The sequence below is a fragment of the Colius striatus genome, chromosome 13, assembly GCF_028858725.1.
Source record: "Colius striatus isolate bColStr4 chromosome 13, bColStr4.1.hap1, whole genome shotgun sequence".
Taxonomy (NCBI): Eukaryota; Metazoa; Chordata; class Aves; order Coliiformes; family Coliidae; genus Colius; species Colius striatus.
This window is the reverse complement of record NC_084771.1, coordinates 8,603,289-8,625,201: the sequence shown is the minus strand read 5'-3', so window position 1 is coordinate 8,625,201 and position 21,913 is coordinate 8,603,289. Positions and strand designations below refer to the sequence as shown.

At 40.2% G+C, this 21,913-nt stretch overlaps 1 protein-coding gene across 1 annotated transcript in view; it reads left to right on the top strand.

The window, feature by feature from the left end:
* AMMECR1 (AMMECR nuclear protein 1) overlaps positions 1-21,913 on the top strand; it is a 72,982-nt gene that overhangs the window by 24,634 nt on the left and 26,435 nt on the right. Inside the window, exon 3 of the mRNA XM_062006998.1 lies at positions 8,785-8,895. Coding sequence (XP_061862982.1) covers positions 8,785-8,895 — 111 coding nt within the window. The remainder of the gene's footprint in view (positions 1-8,784; positions 8,896-21,913) is intronic.

Here is a 21,913-nt window from a genome sequence, read left to right as displayed (position 1 = left end):
GCCACTCAGGTGCTGCCCTGAGAAGTACCTCCGTGGAGGATGTTATGATTTGAAAGTGCAGTTACGTTGTGCTGCAGGTGCTTATGTTCAGTACCAAACACACTTGTGGGCTGGCAGCATGAAAAACTGGCTTGAGCACAGAGGTGGGTCAAACTGGTTTTGTCCTGAGCTGTGATTCTCTGTTTGTGTAACTGTTATTGTTGATTTTGTTTCTCTGAGGCACTGTGAACATTCAGATCTCTTTTTTTTAGCAGTGCTAAATAAGCCCTACATCACCAACTCCTATGATTTCTGAGTGGTTCTGGATTTTGTTACATGTAAATATTTATTTTAGCAAAGCGAACAACAAACTTAGCAACATATGTCATAGAAATACAATTTGCTTCCTAAAGTTGATGGATTGTCTTGTGAGAAGGAGGTGCAAAAGGAAGGAGAAGGTGCAAAAGAACAACTTGGTAAATGAAAAGTAGTGTCTGACTGAACGTGCAGTCTGGACTTACCTAAAAGTCATTGTCTCTCCTTTATAAATGGTACCTTTTACCTTCTCTTTTCTGGAATGCTGTCCAGATTGCCTCAGCTCATCTAATATAGTATGCAAGAACAGCAGCACTGGCCCTGCAGCTGGATATACAACCACATCATTTGGTTGTATTTGTAAATTTATGCCAGTTTTAAAATGAATTTTAGTCTCTTCAATGCAATCTCAATTAAGGTGCTTCAGTTTCGTTTTAGAAAGTGACCTACCAGTAAGCAATCCTCTTTAACTCTGATCATGCTGTTGTTTAAACTAGATTTTCTTAAAATAGTACCTGCTTTCTGGCCTAATACTGCTTCTTAGAAGGAAACATACGCAAGTGGAAGATGAATTTGTTTTTATCTTAGATATTTTTTTTCCAGTCCCGGAGATCTGTCATGACAATTCTCTCCCCTAATTTCACAGTTTCATGTGTGAATTGTCTCTTTGTTCTATTGCATTGCATCAGACCAAATCAGAAAAAGAGTCTGCAGTAAACATCAGGAGGCCATTTGGTCTCTTCTCTTGTTAAAGGGAAGAATCAAACATATTTACAGTATTCCTGACAGCGGACTGTTTCTGGAGGCCTTTGTGGGTACAGTGATGACAGCAGCTGTATGTTCTCCCAAGCAGTCAGTCCCAGCATTTATGATTCTTATGATAAGTATTTTTAAAATTGAACATGCTACAGTTTGGGTTTCTCAGCATTTTCTGTTGCCAGTTCCCCTAAGTCTCTTGAGTCTCTTGAATAGATGGCCAACAATTTCCTTGGCTTTCTCTCTTTCCATAAACAATAGTTGTTTTTCTTTATTAGTATTTGTATGTCATGTTTCAAATTGTTTGTCTTCATTGTGCCACTTTCTTGTGCTTTGCTTTTTTTCTGTCTTTTCAATAACCTGATTTATTTCGAGTTTCTCCAAAGTGTATCTATTACTGTGATTATTGGTCTTTTTTTGCACTTGTGCCCATTTCCTTTGAGAAAATTTCCTTTCCTATGAGGAGCTACTGACTTTTTCTTCCTTTTCTTGCTTCTTTCATCTTCTGAAAAATCTTGTATCTGTATTGTCTACATTTAACAAATCCTTTCCTTTTATATTTGAGATGAGGTTGGGGGAGGGATGTTGCCATTCTCCCTTATTCGCCTTTGGTGGAGCTTTATTGTTGTCTGTCTTGTATTTTACCAGATATTTTTTGGAATCTGTGGTAAGATGGAATGTTGTTGTGTGTATTTGTGTGACTTGCAGAAGGCCACTCACCAGCTTATTTTGTTGTTGACCAGCTCCATAATATCATCCATCAAATTCTCCCTTTCATCACAAGGTAGATTCTTTGAACATACCTGTCCTGTGCCTCAGAGTGTATGTGCAGATGCCCTTGATAAAGCTATCAGTGTACATGTTCCCACCTCCTTCATTACTAAGCTGTATTCTCTTACTGAGTAATGTGAATTAGCTCACTGAATTGTGACATCTGGAAATGCCACAGCCTGGAGTATAACGAAGTTTGGAGTGCATCAGTTAGCAGAGAGGCTGCTTGCTGTGGTTCTGAATAAAGCTGGTGTTGCTTGTGTGAGGGATCTCAGGGTACTGTTCTAATGGCAAACTTCAATGTTTCTCCAATTGCTTTCAGTGTGAAACAGTATTATATGAGAGGGTTTAGCATTATTTGAAGGGGTGGCATGATCTCAAAGAGGACAGAGTAATCTATATGTTGAAAAACATAAATGTTAACATTTCTGGAATTTAGGAACAAAAGCTTGTTCAGTTGTGTGAAACAGAAAGGAAAATGCTGCCATTGCAACTTTGCTTGTTCAGAGTAACTTTCTGGGCATGTTGTAGCTTGGAAATCAGCAAAGCTGAAGTGGAAGCACTCTGGTCTTAGAGAGATGTGTGTGCTGACTTTTCAAAGTGATCCTACAGCCCTGGGTGTCAACATCAAGGCTATAGGGACCTACTCCTCTGGTTATAAAAGATGGGAGGTTAAATAACTATAATTAAAATGTCTGTCTAAATACCTTTTTACCTCTCAGTTAATCAAGTTTAATCCTTTTCAAAGTCCTACAAGTTATTACTTGGAAATCTTCAAGTGAAACCACTTCTCACTCCTCATATAAAAGCAGAGAGATATTCTTGATCTGTTACCTTTCCTTTCCCCTATTCTTCCCCTACATCTTACTCTGTAATGGGGAAGAGAAGTTTCACGCTGCTTCTGATGGTACCAGAAAAGGACCAATGTATTCACACTTCTTCCCTTCTACCTCCCATCCCAACTTCAAGAATCCCTTCACTTTTTATTTACCAGTAAGTTTAATAACGAGACAGCTTGTATCTAGTGCTGCTTTATATTAAAAGGCTATTTTTAACAGTTCTTTCTCCATGATGGCAGTGTTAGTGGCCTGCTGACTCTTATTGTGATAGCTGACAGTACTAAAATAGCTTGCACACTTTTGCTTTTAGTTTAAATATTTCCAGTAACATATAGCAAGCAGGTCAATAATTGGTTTAGGTGATTTAGTTATAAAACATTAGTAAGACATTTACCTAGGGCACTGGTAGTCATGACATATAAGAGACTATTTTGAGACTTTGAGTATTTATATAAGTTTATACCTTGTGACCTTCAGGTGAAGTGCTGCAGTTCTCCAGAAGCTGTAACAGATTAATGATCAAGTAAAGTACAAGGCTGTCCTAGTTTCTTCATTAATGAAAATGGTGTAATAGTAGCTGAAGTGACACATGGGGCAGAACTGTGATCGGGTGACCCATGCTCCTGTGCTTCAGCCACGCATTTTCGGGCTAGTCTGTCGGGTCAGCGTTTAGTGCATATATTTCAGTAGCCTGTCAGGTAGACAGACTAGGTATGTATGTCCCTTTTGGTGCCAGCAATTCTACATAAGGAAGCAGTATTAGTTTGAAGTCTTACTGTGTTGCAACTGTCTCTTTAATCCAGTTTTGCAGCTGAAAGTAGGAAAAAACAATATATGCTGTGAGCTGGTTTTCATGGAGTATTGCCTGACGACCTCCACAGCAAATAACTGAAACAGTTGCCTGCTATTTAGAGCTGGACAAGACTTCTTAATAACTAGTAAACTGGGTAATGGCTGGATGGAAGGTCTTCAGGCCACTTGTGACTTTGCTGTGTGTGGCACCTGTAAGTAGTTTTAGATAGAAATATTTTTTCAATGTCTGGTGCTCAAACACGCACAGAATTACAAAATACAGACTCTTATGAAAGAAGAATGATTGTGACATTTACAGATGCTTCTGAGGCTCTGGATTTGGCCTCTTTTTCCACTTCTGTACAGTTTGAAACATATTCCACCACCTTTCAGCTACAGAGTATTCGGGATGCTCTGCATCCCTACTGTTGCTAACACTTTCAGGGGGTATGTCAGAGGTTCCTGGCACCATGAGGAGAAGCTGGATAACCCATCAGACAAGTAAATTTCTGAGTGTCTTGGATCAAGAGGTCTCATTCCCAGACTTGGAGCCGTTTTGACATGTGAATATGCTTCAGGAGCCCTCCTAGGGAGTGCAGCATCTGGTTTGGTGAATGTGGGGCTTTTAAAAAACCAAACAAAAACTAAACCTCCACCCCAGCTTTCATACTAGATCAAGAGAGAGCCAGAGTCAAAAAGGTGAGTGCACTCCACCCCAACGTGCTCACCCATTCTTCTGGGACCAGTGGTTTCAGACTTCTTTAGGCAAAACGAGGGCTTGGATCTCCAGCATGTAATGGACGACCTTGCTGTACATCACTGGACGAAAGGGACTCGGCATCACATCTGCTGCTGCTTCTGCTTTTTATTGAAGATTTTCTATTTTCTTTCAAGTGCCTGGAGGTGTGAGTTTTCATTTTAGGTCTAACAACGTGTTGCTCAAAAATCCCTGCCTTTTGTTCTGAGAGAAGCAGATAACAGATGAAAATAAGGATTCTTTTCCACTTGAAAATGTACATACTTATTTAGCTGTTCTTGACATCGATATTTGTGGAGTTTGGCACTAGGCCTCAGATCTCAGATTTGCAGTTATGTTAGATGGCAAGTTTATTTGTGGGTTGTTGACTTTAAAACACTAGGAAGAGCACTACAGGCTTGGAAAAAATAAGCAGCTGAACCCGCGATGCCAATAAAAAGCACAAGAACATCACTAGAAAGAAACAAATTCTTTTCATAGCTGTCTGTGTTTTATGAGCAGGCTTTTTGTTGTCTTTAGTGCAAGATGACAAATACTCTGTGAAGTTTTGAATGGAAGTCTTGGGTTTTGTAATACCCTGTGAGAATCCTAAAGGTAGCAATAAGTATTTGTGGTTCAGGGAAAGGAGCATTCATGCAGATGCAAGACCCTCCTGTAATTCTATGTATGGATTCTGATGTTGAAGAAGGTGAATTTAAACTGATGAAAGCTGTAGAGGAGAGTCATGATGGTAGGAATGGAAAGGTGCCCTTTGAGAGGAAGCTGGAGGAACACAACCCAGTCAGCTCAGCAAAGTGAAGTCTGAAGTGGCATACAATATATAAATACTTCTATAAATACTTTGGGGAATAATAACCAGGAAGGGGAAAGAACTATTTAAACTAAAATACAATGTTGGCACAAGAATAGCTAGATACAAGCTGACTGGGAAAACATTTGGGCAGGAAATCAGAATGTTTTCTGAGGTTCTCAACTTCAGTGAAGTTTTGAAGCAACCTTCTGATTTTTCATCTTGGGGATATTGTCTCCATTATTTGTAGTAATTTTGAAGATGGAGAATGTAGCAGAATAATTTTTAAGGTGGAGGACTTATGAACAGAATGATATGCTGTAATTATTCCTTATGCTAGCAGGAGCCCTGAAGGTCCATTTCAGCCTTATTTCCTGAATCTTCAGAGTTAGAATCCTCGGGGGTCACTGGCTGCTCTGAACCTTTGGTCCACATTTGGAAGAAAGCTGTGTTGGTAATTAAGAAAAGTAATTCTGTTCAGTAGGCTTGTAACCTTCTGTGTAGACTTGGTACCTTTAGTGGCTCCTGGGGAACATGAAGGCAAGTGAAAAAACAAGTTGAAAGGCTGGAAAAACCTCTTCAGTCAGATTTTGTGATGTATGGCATTTATGGCTACCAGAGGTGGTTCATTTACCCATTGGATAGAGGTTTAAATTTAGTCCAAATGGTATGTTTGTACTTCTGCACCATTAGTATGAAAATTTATGCACGTAACCTTTACTTTCCCTGTTGATCCTCATTGACAAGGACCCTCAAAGCATATGCAAATGTTTCAGTAATCTATTTGACATTCAGAGGTGGTCTCTGGATGTTTTCTTCCATTGCCCTATGAAAGCAGCAGTAATGATGCATCCTAGAAGGAATTCAGTTTTTCCAAGAAATGAAATGTGTATTTGTTTACCTGAATTAGAGCCCCCCACTGAGTGTATCACAGCTAATAAATCTCATGATCCAAAGGTAAAGGTCAAGAGAATCACCCTAAAGTCCAATTTTAATCTTACTCAGGCTTATTTCTGTGCAAGAGAAGAGAGTATCTTCATTGCCATTGCATTCTAATAGTTTTGTTGATACTATTAAGGGGAACTGGGATACCTTTCTGGAAAATGCTGGTGCAACACCATTTGCTGATCTGAATGGAGAACAGTAAATAACCTCCTTTCTGCTACATGTAACATTTAAGGTAATAGTCCCTTCTGGCTTTGTGCTCTTAAGTTTTTATCAAACAACTTAAAAAAGCAGGGAGGGGGGATGGGCAACAAGAAAGAAAAGGAAATCCAAATCCAAGAGAAAGATATGACTTCAGCTTCCTCTTCTATTCATCATCATTGAAAGAAGGGAACTTGCCCAGTTTAATCAAGTAAGGAGGAAGTTGCTCTAACCAGCAGGCGATAACAACGCATTTTGGAACGCTCTGAGAGGACTGGATGCTGCTGCATTGCTGCTGTAGAGACTGAGGAGCATGTCTGTTTCTGCCATCACGTGACAGATATCTTGTGTCACACCAGACAAAGTGAATGGGGTGGAAAGAGAAAAGGAATATGGGCTATTCCTTGAGAGTCCAAAACCACACACGTACTTGTGTGTAACCCACAACAGTTTCATCCAACTCTGTTACACTGTGCAGTGGTTCATGTAGCTGTGCAGAGACACATTTGCTCACACAATAAATCTCTCAGCCTTAGTATATTTTAGAAATCTCAGCATAACTAGGAAGGGAAGTTCTGTTTCAGAAAACGCAGAGAAACTTGCAGGTAAGTTTCTCTGTATCCTTTACTGATCCTTCCCACAAGGAGTGAGACAAGAGACAGTTAGCAAAGGTTGTCTTGCAGTGCAGCAGTGTTAACCTTACAGTGGGCTGCTGTAAATCAGCTCATTATTTGCAGTAGTGTAATGGAAGAATCTTACTTTTTGATGTGGGCAACTTTACTTTTGAGTGATTTTTTTACTGTATCTCTGCTTCTGGATCTGTTCTTCTCCTTTAAGGCATGTTTACTGTGATCTGCTTCTCAGATGCCAACCTGAGGCAGGCTAGCTCATGTAAAACTTCTTGATCTCCATAGCAGTGGATATAGACCATAGTGTAAGGACAGTGTGTAGGAAGCAGCTGTATGGAAACTCAAGATGAATTCAGCGTGGTGGTTTGTGTGTGTGTATGATGCTGAGGAGCTGTGCCTGATCAAATAGCTTTGCAGAGCAATCAGTGGTGCATCCTTAAGTGTGAGTATGGTGGCCACAGGTGCTCTGTGTGTCAGAGCCACACTTTGCTCTGTCAGCTGCAGTGCAGTGTGGCTGGAGCCTTTGTATCAAGAGCAATATATATTTATGCCTGAATGGAGTATGACTTTCCACAGCAATGAACACCAAATTGACTTCAGGATTTAAGGGGGAGGCACTCCACAGTTGGAGGAGGGCAAGATGGGCTGGTTTCTTCTGCAGAAATGTGAACCTCTGATTGCCAACGGCATCCTGGGGTGGGTTAGCAGGGCTGTGGGCAGTAGGTTGAGAGAGGTTCTCCTGCCTTTCTACTCTGCCCTCATGAGACCACATCTGGAATGTTGTGTCCAGTTCTGGGCCCCTCAGTTGCAGAAGGACAGGGAGCTGCTGGAGAGAGTTCAGCACAGGGCCACAGAGATGATGGAGTGAAGCATCTCCCTTGTGATGAAAAGCTGAAGGTGCTGAGGCTCTTTAGTTTGGAGGAGACTGAGGGGTGACCTCATTCATGTTTACAAATCCATAAAGGGTGGATGTGAGGAGGATGGAGCCAGGCTGTTCTCAGTCATGGCAGGTGGCCCTGCTCTGGCAGGGGGTTGCACTGGATGAGCTTTTCAGGTCCCTTCCAGCCTCTAAGATTCTGTGTTCAAGGGTATGCTATATCAGGCTGGTTGCCTGAAATGCCTGTTGTTTGTGTAATCCACTTTGATTTGTGTCCTTTCTGGAAAAAAAAGTTAGTTTCATCTGCTTTTCTTCTCTATATATCCCTGTTCATCCCAATATTGAAAATCTCTGTTAGAGCTGAGAGGGCTGAGTATCCAAGAGCCACGTACACTCCCTTGAGAAGTCAAGTTTGCGTAGTTTTCTGATGCAATGCTCTAGAACTGCATGAAAAACTTTGTTGCAAAAAAGCTGAATGGCTTATCTGTTTCTTGTTGACTTCAGGTATAGCTTGGTGCAAAGTTGTTTGATAGTGGAAGTAGTTCTTTGTAATGGTCAGATGTGTTCAGCTCAGTAGAGATTTTGCTCCACTCCTGGTCACTTTTGAGTCTTCAATATGAACTTGGGATTTGTGGACAGAATGCCCTTTCTTCAGGTGATTATTTAAGTTTGGAGAGTGTTCCTAATGTTCATGCCTTACAAGGATTGCTGGTAGTTTCTTGCCAGCAGTGTTAAGGACTGCAGTGTTTGTGTTCAGGTGGAGGAGTGGTTAGTGTGATGGGTATTTTTCCCCTCGTGTGAAGGGTACACAAATCTAAGGCAAGGCTTTTCCCATTCACAGGAGAAGACTGGATGACAGTGAGGGACACTGAGCATATCACATCTGTTACCAAGCAGTTTCATTCTGTCCATAACTATCCCAGCAATCTTATTTTCTATTCTATCCCATTAGCAACGTCTAGAACAGTCAAAAGAATTGCAAATGACGTTTTGGAATCCTATGGCCTGCTCAGATACAGTTATTTTAGAGGTTTGGCCCCTCATTGCCTGAAGTGGAAGGGTACTGCTGCTGAAATGTCACAGTGACTGTCTATTGCTTCTGTGATCATGTGTCTCTCTCTTCCCCAAAACAGCCCACTGTTTGTAACGTGGAAGATCGGTCGAGATAAGCGATTGCGTGGATGCATAGGTACTTTTTCTGCCATGAACCTGCATTCAGGACTCAGGGAGTACACACTTACTAGGTAAGATTTTGTTTTCTGTAGCTTTGCCTTACGTATTTACATAGTCTACTGAGGAGGTGATAGGTGTGCTTTGGTTTGTGTTGGGTTTTTTGGCTGTGTCACTGTACTGAGCAATGAAAATGTATCTCCTTTTGATGCTAAGTGTATTGCCTGGTTATTTCACTGCTGGTTGCAGGAGGCTATGGTTTCAGTTAAAAACGATAACTTGAGCCTTTCTTTTTATTGGTCTGGAAAACTACTCTCCAGTAGCTTATTGTAACTGACTATTATAGTATTTTTCCCAGTGTTCAGACAAATTTTAACCTTAATAGTTAATGTCAGGGCAGAAGACCAGAAAGTCAGATTTGGGGATTATCCTATTCACGCTTCTAAAACAGCAGGTATTCTCACCTCTTCTCCATCAGGTGCTTCCAATCAGCTGCAGTTAATTTAATGCTACAAATTTCCATTACATGTTACTCTTCAGATACATCCCAGCCCCTGAGTGGGAAGCTTCTGGATGAGGGAGGTAAGTGATGATAATCCTTCACTCCCTGGCAGCATAATCCTTCATTTTTTGATCTACACCTAAATTCATTCACCTTAATATTGTTCCATTTCCTTTGCATAGAGTGAAAACTAATAAGTTTATCACTAGAGCTAGTAGCAAGCTTTCTACTTGTTTTTTCTAAGAGTTTCTTCAGTTTATTTTCTCAAGAATCAATGGAATGTTGTTCCACTTGGTTACAATAGACTGTTTATAGTGCTTTCAAGTAGAAACTACATTCTGACACGTGTAGACCGCTAAAACTCATTTAAAATAATTGGTGTCTCAAGATCACTTTAGATGTGAGGCTTTCCTCCGTTACAGGATCTTTCTCTTTGCTTTTAAAATGCCTTGTCAATCTCAGCATTAAGTAACATTAAAATGGGACATGTTCTTTTTTTTACGTGTCTCCCTAGTTTGTTGCAAGCTGAAGTTCATTTCATGCTTATCTGCTCAGCTTGAAGAAATCAACTGCTCATCTCCTGGGAGTCCTTACAGACTTCTGAAATACCTAGTTACCTTTATTGTGCTGGTTTTATTTATTGCGTGGTCTGGAATGTTTCTGGTTGTGTCCTTTAAAACCTCAGCAGTCAAAATGGTCAAGGAGAAGCAGCTTTTAATAAAATTCAAAGCAATTTCTCTGTTGAAGGTTAAAAGCCTTAAAATCTTAACCATTAGTGATCCAGACTGGAGAAAAAACAACCTGTCCCCTGCACAGGAGAGTGTTTCATTTAAGTGTGCATTTCATGGTGCTTGACTGAGAACAATGAGCTTGGACAGAAAATTATCCCCTAAGACTAGGAAGAAGGTGATAGCCAGAAAGGTGGTCTTCGTTGCTCATAGATTTTTCCATTCTCAGAAATCAAATAGGGCTGTACTCATGCATGTCTTTGAAAATGCTTGTAAGATTCTTGTCACTGCACTCTAGCTCTGAAAGCTGAAGTCAAAATCTATGAGAAGTGAATCCAGCTCAAGGGAACTGAAATATTTCAGTGCAGTATTTAAATGATGGCCACATGCTGTGGGAGTTTATACCAGGCTATTCAGAAACAAGCTCATTAATGTTCAAGGTAGAGAAATGAAACTATATACCATCCTGGTTTTCAGAAATCCTTGTGAGATCATCAGTTGTTTTAAGATAAATTATTACATTTAGTAGCATGTTGGGTTTTGTCACCTGTGATGGGGAACTTTTTCATGTCTATGGCACCAAAAGATGTTTCCTTCAGGTATGACTAGTTCATATCTGAATGTATGAAAAAGTTGTTCCCTTCTATCAATTATTACTTAAATGAAGAAAAGAGAGGGTTACCTGTGATCAGTTTCCTTGATGGTGTTAGTGTTTTCCAGTACAGAGCTTCCAGAGGAGAGCATTTGAGGAATAACGTGAAATGTCAGTGAACTTGAGTTTGGAGCTGCCCAGGCCTCCCTGGGAGGAATCAGAAGCTAGCACATTATAGCATGTGAGCAATGGGCTCCTGCAGAAGATGTGACAATTCCTAGAAGAGACAATGAAACAAACCAACTTTCTTTAGGGAAAGCAAACATTAATCAACAAAGTAGGTAGAAAATGGAACTTGGCCCAAATTTGCAGCTGAAGATACAGGCAGATAGTCTTCTTACTCTGCTTTACTTCTGACACTGGGAGGAACTTTCCTTACTCTGCAGACACAGCATGGATAAACAGAACTAGGTTGTCTGTCTAGTTCATTCTTTTTCAGCACCTTCTGTGGAATTGTGGCCCACCTTTCAGTGAGCAAAATGGTACAGGAGAACAGCTGCTCTTCAGTGCCCTGGTGCTTAGTGATCACAATATTCCCAGTTCCCTTCACACATGGTTTCATTACAAGTATGCTGAGTAGTGCTTGGGATCATGAGAGATCTGTTTTTCTTTAATTTGAGTAGTGATCTCTAGTTTCATATTGTATCCAATGTGTAGCATATACATTCCTATCTACACACAGTAGTGTAGTTTCTTCAAAATAGCATCATAATAGTTCATCTGGGAATCTGAAGTGTGAACAATTTCTTTCCTGGGACACCTATACCCTCCCACACTTAAAAAACCCCACTTTTTTTGGAGTCTATAAACAAAAATTATGGTGGTATGTGACCAAGCAAGTTTCTCTTCCCCATTTTGAGCTCTGTGGGCTGTAACTCTGGTATTGCCAGTATGTTCTAAACAGGAAATTTATGGAGAATGATTCATCTTTAATTGGATGCATCTGGCTAAGTCGTGAGGAGGGATGAGAATACCCATAGTTAAAAATGCTAGTACTGTATTCCTAATAAAATTTTCATGTTAGAATTCAATTTTCTCTGTAGTTACCAGTGAGACACAGGGCAAAGGAAGTGTATTATTAAAAACTTCTGCAAAACTTTATGAAAAGGTACATACAGATTGAATGACTTGTATATAATTTTACTAGAAGCTTAGTTGGATAAAAATCTAATCTTGTCCAAAGTGTTTTACAGTATTGAATGTTGTATATTAGGATGTAAGAAGCTTATTGTGGGCAAAATAGTCCTTTAGATTGAATGTGCTATTTGAATATCCTACCTGAATGCCTAGAAATAAACCAATCCAGATTATGAAAAATACCTTGTGTTTTACAGCTCCTTCAAGAAAGTACACTGAACTTGGAAGCAGGTTACCACAGAAATCATAACAGGTTGACAAATTACTTTTTCATGTATTCTGTTCAGCAGTGTGACTTAGGTTTTGGCACTGAAGTTTTAACCTGCTCTCTTACACGTGACATACCAAATGAAATGGTTTAATTCATTCTCTTCAGTTTAGCTTTTTGACCTACTGGATATGTTCAGGTATATACATTTTTAACTCTGTGTTGGTTTATCTGGTCAAGGCTGGAATATGTATCAGGGGAGGGGAGTGGCAGAGAAGAGGCAGGTAAAGGAGGACAGGATATGACAGGAAGAAAGCAGGTGAAGAAAAATTGGAAGACTGAAAGCCTTAAAGAAGATTCAGCATAATAGCTGAAAAGTGGATTTAAACTTGAAAATATGTAACCCACTCTCCTTAACTAGCATAGGCCTGTCTCTACTGACTCTATGATGTAATCAAGCTTCTTGTTGTGTGTTCTACTTACCACTCCACCTGTGAGAAAGGAGACTTCTGTCAGGCATTTAGCTTAGATGTGGTTGATCAAGAAAAGAAAACAAAGAGTGAAGCTTGGGGTGAGAAGCACAAGATGGATGGAAATGAAACCTGCAACCCAAGTTTCTCATAAGGGAATTCGGGTGTAGATTCCATATGAGGATTTGGCTACCAGTGGCATCAAGTACAGCTCTGTAAGTGGCAGCAATTTCAAGAGTCCTGGTTGCTGCCATATTGACTGCTGGCTCTCTGTGAAAAACGTTGACCCTTTCCTCCTGTTCCACACAATAAAGTTGACTGTCCAACTGCAAGACTACAGTATGGCAAACTTATTTAAAGGGTAACATGGAAAAATGCTGAATGACTGATCCATTAATATTGAAGTTGGCCTTATTTACTGCAGACTAGAGGCAAGTAAATGTGCAGACAGGGCAGCTTCCCTCATGTGTTTAGCTGAAGTTACTACTCATTAATTAAACAAATTGCTGTCTTTACTCATCATAGCCTTGTTCAGCCTTCTCTGTAATCAGCCCCTACAACTCAGTGCTAACTTCACAAAGCCATTGCTCTCAGGCAGTGTTGCAGTGGGTGTATGATCATTGCCATTGATCCAGGGTGAAGCATACTCATACATTTGACTGCTATTTTTAAACTGAAAATTTAAAATCAACTGCACAGTTGGGGGAATTATATATGGTTTTGACTTCTGTGAACAGAGAAGGTCACAACAGAAGTCCTAGTCTGAATTAATTTGTGCAAATAGCATTTCATGTAATATTTCAGAGCGTATTGCTGCCCACTGATAATGCTTTGCAGTCTGTCTTATTTTGTGGCTTTGATTTATAGTAGACCACTGCTGAAAAGTCAGCATTTTTATTCTGTTACTACACTGCATCTGGTGGCCACCAAGGAAAAATGCCTCATCACTCTGAGATGAAGCTTACACTATCCCTTTGAAAATCAGACTCTTCAGAGAGCAATGTAGACTCTTGACAGCCTGAACTCACCAGAGTTACTCTGCTCTTGGATGTTTAACATCATGGTGTTGCTCTTTTTCCAGTTGTATGTTTCTTTGGAAAGCAGATATCTGCTGGATGCCTCTGAATTTTCAAGGTTACCTTATTGAGGGGCACAGATTTTTGCCCCTTCCAAAGGCTGACTAATGCCAGAGGGAGGATCTCAGGGTGATGAGGGGGAGTGGACAGACAACCAGTGTGTCCCACTGAGCATGTGAGAAGTCAGTGGCAATAGCCATCTGGAATAGCTCCTGACCCCAGTTAGCAGTTAAGTTTTCAGTGGGGGTTCAACTTCTGAAATCCACTAAGCTTTGAGACAGTAAGAGCACAGGCAGCTGGGCCTCCTCAGGCAGCCACAGTGTGTGTCTTTCACTTATGCCAGCTTATACCCCTTTGCTGAGTTCTGGTTTTAGTCCTCAACAGTTGTCACATCTGGGCCATGTGCTGTTTCTCTGCCTCCAAAGTGCAGTGCAGGAAAGGGGTGAGGGTGGCAATCCCATTGCAAATGAATGCATTTCAATTAAAATCAGTAACAGAGGGCAGAAGTATGAAAAGCCATTTCTGTCAAGCACGGTTAAGACATCATATTTATCATAAAATGCCTTCTTTCAGTTTATCAAACTGGTGAGTAAAAGCAATTAACCAGGTTGTTCATGAGTGAGGTGGGATACACAGAGTCACAAAAAAGGAGGTAAGCTTTTAACATGCAAGCCTTTCTGTAAGTTGTTAGGAAGGCAAGTTTATCTGAAATGCAAGAGAGGCTTGCTCAAGTTCTCATCTCACAAAAAGAACATTTTTGGTTTGTCCTTTATTTTAGGTTTCTGTTCCCTTCTCCTGGTTATCTTTTGAAGTTGTACATGTGAATGTGAGGTTACAGAGTTTCCATTGCTGTTCTACACATTCAATTATAGTGTCAGTAAAGATAAGGTGCATTGTGTTAGTGTGAATGTGATATTATAATCTTCATGGAAATCACAGCAGACAAAGTCAGAACTGGGCTAAAATAGATTATGACAATTCTGTGTTTTACAAATTAGAAGATACATAGATATGTACATATTTATGGTGGTGTTGACCTCCAAAAGTGTATCAATAGATCTTAGAACCTTTTTTTTTCTCCAAAATGTTTCTGGTAAAACATAAAATCAAGGTATTAGGACCTTAAAAATTAAATGATGACTCATTACTGAGGCAGAATTATTTTAACATACAGCTATTTTGTACAAGCTCATGTGTTTTGCCTGGCATGTCGTCTGTGTAGAGATGAGACTTTACTGCAAGTTGGACCTGTTCATATTTCTAAATTCAATCTAAGATGAAAAAAACCTTGTGAGTGAATTATTGGAGACATTAATTTTACACATTATGCCACTTTGTGTAAATCCCCAGTGGGATACAATTGTTTAGTTGCAAAATGGATTGTGACGTAAACTCACAACACCAGAAACTCTAAATGAAGTATCCAAATGTGAATGTATTGAGCCAGGCTTCGTTACTCTCTGTGAGCCAGCCCAGTAAGTAGGTCTGTAATGATTTTGCACACACAGCGCCAGGTCATTATTTCAGGGAACTATTGCTTAACAGAACTGTCTACTGAGGGCAAAACGAGACCCCACACTGGCTCTAGAAGTGGAAAAAAACCCCAGAGCTTTTAGATTAATGATGAGTTAAATGCTTCTTATTGCATTATGAAATGACAATACAATCAAGAAGGAAAAAGAAAAGAAGGAAAAGGAACATACCCTGGTGATGAGTGCATGTTCTTGCACACTGTGTAGTGAGGATGTAGTAACTCTGCCTTAACCTATTTTATTTAAAAACAAAAGCAGCAAAAGATTTTTGTCATTGTTGGTCTATTTTTCCTGAGAAAATAAACCCTTGGACCTAACAGTAGGTGATAGTCTGTTTCCTTAGCAACATTTGCCCATGGAAAGCAAAAGAAAACACTACAAGTGGAGATGCAGAGATGGTTATGTCTGTGAAGGGAGGAGCACATGAGGATGCCTAACTGAAGTTTTCAAAATAGATCCAGGGCAATCAAATGTTGATACCCATTGTACAGGTTGGGTGGGAAAACCAAGTTACAGAATATGGATTCTTTGGCACAGGGGAACGCATTGGTGTGTTTGCTGGAATGAACTTGCTCTGTGAATTGACTGTTTGTGAAAAGGTAACTGGAAATGTAGAAAAAATGGAATTCCAAAATTGCTGTATCTGTAGAAGGTGCCTCAGTGAAGTCTGGAGGGGAGTTTGCTCAGTCTGTTGTAAATGTGATAGTCCCAGCAGTAGAATTTGCTGTAACAAGGGAATTCTGCAGACTGAAATGTTTATTTCATCATTGTTTTTAAAAAGCAGGCATTAAAAGGTGGGAGCTTACTTTTGTCATAGAAGACATGCTTTGGAGAAGCCATCATCAAGCAGAATAACTTGCATTAGTTGATGTAATTTGTGGCATTTTAACTAAATCACATATTCCTGAAATTTGATTGAGTGGGAGTAACTAGGGACACGCAGCAGTAACTCAGACCTCCCTGACTGATGGCAGAGAGGAGCCAGGTCATTTGCCACTCCAGTCTTTCCCACGATGCTCGTGCATTTCATGTGCTTCCCACGCAGTCTCCTTCTGTTATGCTAAGAAATGGGTGCACACCCTGTAAGTTCAAAGACAGAGTTCTGGTTGAGTTGAAATGCTGCTTTGTTTGAAAGTCAGATCTGTATTTGTCTGTGAATATTACTTGTCTTAAGTATCTGGGAGGGAGAGTGGAGTCAGCGCAACTGGCCACCCTGGTTTTCCTAGCAAAGCTCTACAGTGCCACCCCTCTCACTTTGTCAGTACCAGTATGGATAGCTGGTGGCACTCTATGGGGTTTGGCCAACTTCTTCATCTTTTTGCATGATACTCTTAAAGACAGTATCTTCAGAACATTTCCTAAAGATCCTTTGGAACGGCATTTGCTCTCATTTGAGACTTTTGGTGCCTTGTTCACTTCTTAAGTGCTACAAAGACATCCTGTGTTTATAGCTGTGTGACCCACTCTAGGTGGTCCTGCACTGGCAGGGAGGTTGAACTGGATGATCTTTTGAGGTCCCTTGCAGCCCTTAAGCTTCTCTGCTTTTGTGAATACAAGATGTGTGCTCATGCAGCACACAGGGGTGTAGGTGAAGCATCTCGGAGCACTTGCGTTTGAAGGGAAGGGTTTGCTGATTTAAAAACTTAGCTAGGGTGTGAAGAATGGAAGAAGTTGGCGTAGAAGTTACCTGCTTCTGGGCAGGTTTCTCTCTGACTGTTCTCAGCAGTGGTAAATGTTTAATAGAGAGTAAGGGACCTTCCCCAAAACTTCAATGCTGAAGTGAGAGGATGGAGAAACTTTCCCACTGCACTTACTGGCCAGTGCTTATATGTACTAAATACAAGAAGGATGTTGATGTAGTTTGTGTCTCACTTCTAAGACATTGGAAATCAAGGTGCAACAGGGGTATATTGAATACATTGCACAGTAGGAGTAAATTTATAGCTTTGTTTGGCTCAAGGAGCTAATTTTGGGGGAAATCTACTCTTTTAATACAAGCTATTGGGATTAAGTGCAGTCAGAGGAAAAAGAATTGTCTCTTATGCTTACAAACTGTTAAAATCTTTAAACTCTGCAGCTTTGTGTGGGAGGCACTGTGGGAAAGAGTCTCAATTAAAGTTTTCAGTCTGTCAGCACCTCCTCCATTTAGGTGTTTTCTGATGTTTCCTTTTAAGACTGTACAAAGAAGAAATAGCACAAACTGGGTGTGGAGGATCAGGCTCCAAAAGCCCTTGTTGTCTCTGTTTTTTAACACAAAGATGTTGAAGCTTTTGAAATTGAATTTAGCATGTTCCATAGACTAGAGTAATGAGAAGTAAAATGCTCTTGTAAACCGCAGCAAAGCTTCCTGCTATTTTTAAATAGTACCAACAGATACCTGTTCCTACAAATCATTCCTTGACATGTGAAGAGACAAGTTGCGTTCTTTAAAGAGCTGTACAGATGTGGTGGTAGAAGAGCTCTTGGAAGAAGAAACAGAGTTTCCACCTCTGGTGGGACAAAAGCAGCCACAAAAAATGCTGAAGAATGTCTGAAGACATCTAAGCCTGAACAGCCTTCAGCTTCTGAGGTAGTCCAAAAGCCTTCCAGGCCCTTGCACTCTGTACTATTTCAGCTCATACTATGTATTATTTGTGGGCATGTGGTCTTAGGGAGAGTGGGTGGAATAAAGTTGACATGTCTTGAATTTCATCATTTACAAATGCCTGCAGTGTCACTCTTCATTTGACGTGCTGTAGCTTGGGGGGTGTGTTTACCTGCAAATATGTGATTTTAAAATGCAACACTAGGGACAAAAGCACTCAAAGTTTGTCTGTTCCCTTTGGATTGGAGTTGCACTCTTCACATTCTGACACTTTGAACTGTACTCCATAAAAGTGTGTGGAGTGACACAGACACTCTGTGCAGGTGTGTATTGGTGATAACCTTTATTTTTGAAACCGAAACTGAACGCCCTTTGATTTCTTAGCCATGTAAATGACAACCTATGGATACCATTTAATAAGTATCTAATGCTGTCAAAGTCTGTAAATAAACAGTTCCTCAGGAGCTGTTGATGTAGAACCAAAAACAAGAGTTGTGTCCTCACAGATTCCTACTTTTGTGTCAATTTTCAAACCTCTGAATTAAAACTTTTCTAAATGTAGCAGCAGTTAGCACACAGAGAGCAGCTTTTTGACATTAGTGGAGAAGAATGCTTTTAAAAATGATTAAAAGCAGATGGCTTTTTTTAAGCATCAGTACCAACTTCAGTATGACTGCTAACTGCTTTGAAAGCAAGGATGTTGGAGGTGGTGACATGTGCTGGTGTTTTAGATACAGTTTGTCAGCTCACATGCTTCAGTGTAGGTTTGCTGCTCCAATACAACGGGATAACCTTTTTTGCTTACTTGTAATAAAGTAATGAGGCAAGCAGTGTCTCGGGCTGGAGAAGTGCAGTCTATGAATAACTTCCACAAGAACACAGGGAACTCATACAGGTGTTGAGGGGCGCCCCAATGAGCCTGAGCACAGCTCTTGGGAGCTGCCTCATCTGTTGTAACCCCAGCTTCCCTGAGAAGGGCCTGTCTGACAGTTTTGGCAGTCTGTGATGTCAGGTATGTCAAACTTTGACCAGCAAGAAAATGTGACTTTGTTGAAATGAAAGATGTTGCTTCTTATTTTACTGACCTTTTTTTTTTTCCAGTTGAGTAAATTTTCTTCAGCTTTTATTTGTTTTCAGAGTGAAGAAGAAGAGCTCTTGGATTTTTGAGCAGTACAGCTTTTTGATGCTTCGAGTAATTTTAAGGACTTATATAACTTTTATATCACAAACTGAAATAGGTCCCAAGCTACCTGTAACACTTGTGATTGCCAGTAACGTTTTCAGTGGTTTGCTCCTTAAAAAAAGCAAGATTAGAAATACCTTCCCACTGGTACCTTCCAACAACATTTCTCAGTTTAGAAGACCATTAATTTTCTCGATGAGAACAGTTGCTGAAGTGAATGACTGAGAACAAAAATGTATTTAGTATGTCCTCAAAAAGTTTAAGTAATTCTTTTTCTTCCAATATTGGCTTATCCCATTCAACTGAAGTGTCAATGTAAAGCCAAAAATATTTAAAGCCAAAGTATAATCTGTCTCATCTGGGTGAAGGTTGAAAGAGATTTGAATGTCTGCATTAGAACAATAATTCTCTGGGCATATGTTTAATTTTAGCAGCTTCAGTTCTTATGAAGGACACTCAAAAGAGCTTCTGTTATCTCCAGGCCAGTTAGCTTCCACATGCTATTGTTAAAGCTCCCTTTATGCCATGAAGAAAAAATGATGTTTTAGAATTATCAACACAAAGAAGGCAAAAAGGAAAGAACTGAAAGGTCATTGCAACCTCTGTCCTCTAACAGGGCATTGCTGCTTTTCACATTCTAACAGGTTCTGTCAAGAAATGATGCTTGTTTTGTTCCTGTTCCCAGAAGCTTCTGTACAATTTGCAAGCTGGTTAGATGGCCCTTTCTCATCTGTGCTGAGGATGCATTCTGCAGTTTGCTCACTTAGCTAGAGAGGCTTTTTTTTCCTTTGACCTAGACTGCTAATCCCTCACTGCAAAGAGCAGCAGCTGTGCTTTGTCTGTGGAGGTCTGGGCACTGCATGCAGCCTCATTCGTTAGAGCAACCCCCTCTTTGTGTGTGCTGCTTTGTCAACTACTGAAAGGGTGACTTTCTGTTTTGTTACTCAGAAAACCCTCTTCAGGTTTGTGGAAATCTACAATACACGACTTTTTTTTTGTTAATTACCTTTTTTTCCCTGAGAATGTAGGTTTCCAAGAGCTGTTACACACACTCTCACAAATCTGTGTTTGATCAAAGTGTTCCTGACTTCAGGAGGCGAAACGTGTTTGAGTTGCTTTTTAGAAAGGTGATGAGACCCATTTCCATTTGGATATTAAACACTTCAGATGTGTTGAATTGTAGCTCTAATGGATATAATTACAAATAAACTGATTTTATGTGTGTGTGTGTCCACATTGTATCCTCATTGAACACTGAGTAATCGGGCTGAGGGAATGTAAGATGTTAGTGGTAGCTGAGAGCCAAGTGAACAGCAGAACAGAACAGTCATGTGCTGGTTTAGGCTTTACTGCAGTGAATGGCAAAGCTCCTGCCACCTTTAAAAGGAGAATAATTTGGCCTGGAGGTTCACTAAGAAGATATGATGTATAATATTGAATTAGTAAGCACAAATTGCACATTTCAGGTAATTCCAAACATTTGTGTTTATATTTTCATATTTTTAATCACCTCTTCTGGGTAGCTGAGCAGAATTTTCAGATGTAACGCTGTTGTGAAATGCATTCCTCAATGCAGTTTTTGAGGCTCCTGAGTTTTTGAGGAGTCCTCCTGAGTTTTTGAGGCTCCAGGCAGATGTACCCTAACCTAAACCTTTTGCCTCTTCATTTCAGAACTTCCTTTTCTTCCACTTCAGCTGTTTTTATTTGCTACTCAAAACCATACACAGAGAATGAGCTGGTAAACTTGGAACTGAGCTTCTAAAGGTTTTGGTGCTTGGACATCTTCACCTTCAATATTGATTTGTGAATGCCCCATTCAGTCAGTTCTGTAAGCTGAGTTGCAGGTGGCACTGATAGTACCACGTCAAGTAAACAGAATTGTCACAGAAAACTAGGGGTAAAGACATGAAAGGGTGATCTGCTCTCCAAGAGTGGTAGAGTTGCTAAAAGGAGAATAAGAAGGTGAACACAAATTATTCCAGACAAATTATTTGTGTGTGGAAGATCAAGGGAGGGGTGTGCAGGAAGCAAAGCGTCCAGCTGGATGGAATGTGTTTATAATAATAAATATAGTCTCTTATCTAATTGGTGATTTGTAGAGATGTTGAGCAATCAGAGCTTAATCTGTTCATGAGATCCATGTACGAAGCACAAACCTACACCTACCCAGAATTAACAGGGAAAAAAGCTGGTAAGAAGCCCTGTTTGTTGGCTTAAACAAGGAATTAGGTTTTATCCTGATACAGTAATTCTCATGCCTGCCTTCTAAGGATGGCTTCAGGATAGCAGATGTAGGTGTCTGGAACCCCAGATTCCCATGAAGTAAGGCATGGCTATTTCTTTCCCTGAGGTCATGTTACATAGAACGTGCCCCAAGGGATCCATCTCGTGCCTGTCTTTTGCACTGTGTTTATAGGCTCCCTGAGCGTTAATAAGATGCCATGAGCTCATGTACCAACCTTTACACTGACAGCACTCAGATTTGCATCACTTTGCAGATGTACTGGCAGGATGTGTAAGAGATTGCACTCAGATAAAACCAGCTGGTTTAAACATCAGCCAAGCAAGTAGTGATATTGATGAAAGGCATATCTTGGGAAACAAGCCAGGGTGCTGTTCAATGCCTTGTATTACAAGTGGTCACATTCCAGTCTTTAAGACACTGTGGACCTTGGGTTATTCTCAACTTACACACTTCCTCGGGAATTTCAAGACTGGGTTCTGTCACCTTTCATTTATAAGACAATAGTCATCAATACCTTCATGTTTCAGAATATTCTATCTTACTCGTTTTCTGTCAAACACTTAATGCAACACCTTCAGTGAATATGACATTTTCCTTCTCAGTTCAGTTACTGCATAGTCTACTGTGCCTTTTGCTTGCCTTATTTTTAACCTGATTATATAGATGTAATTTCTCTCTCATTTTGGTTTCAGAGGTCTGGTCATAAAGCATTGTTTCTGTATTTGTGATAAATGGTACCAAACTGAGCTTAACTGTAAAATTCCATCCCCTGCAT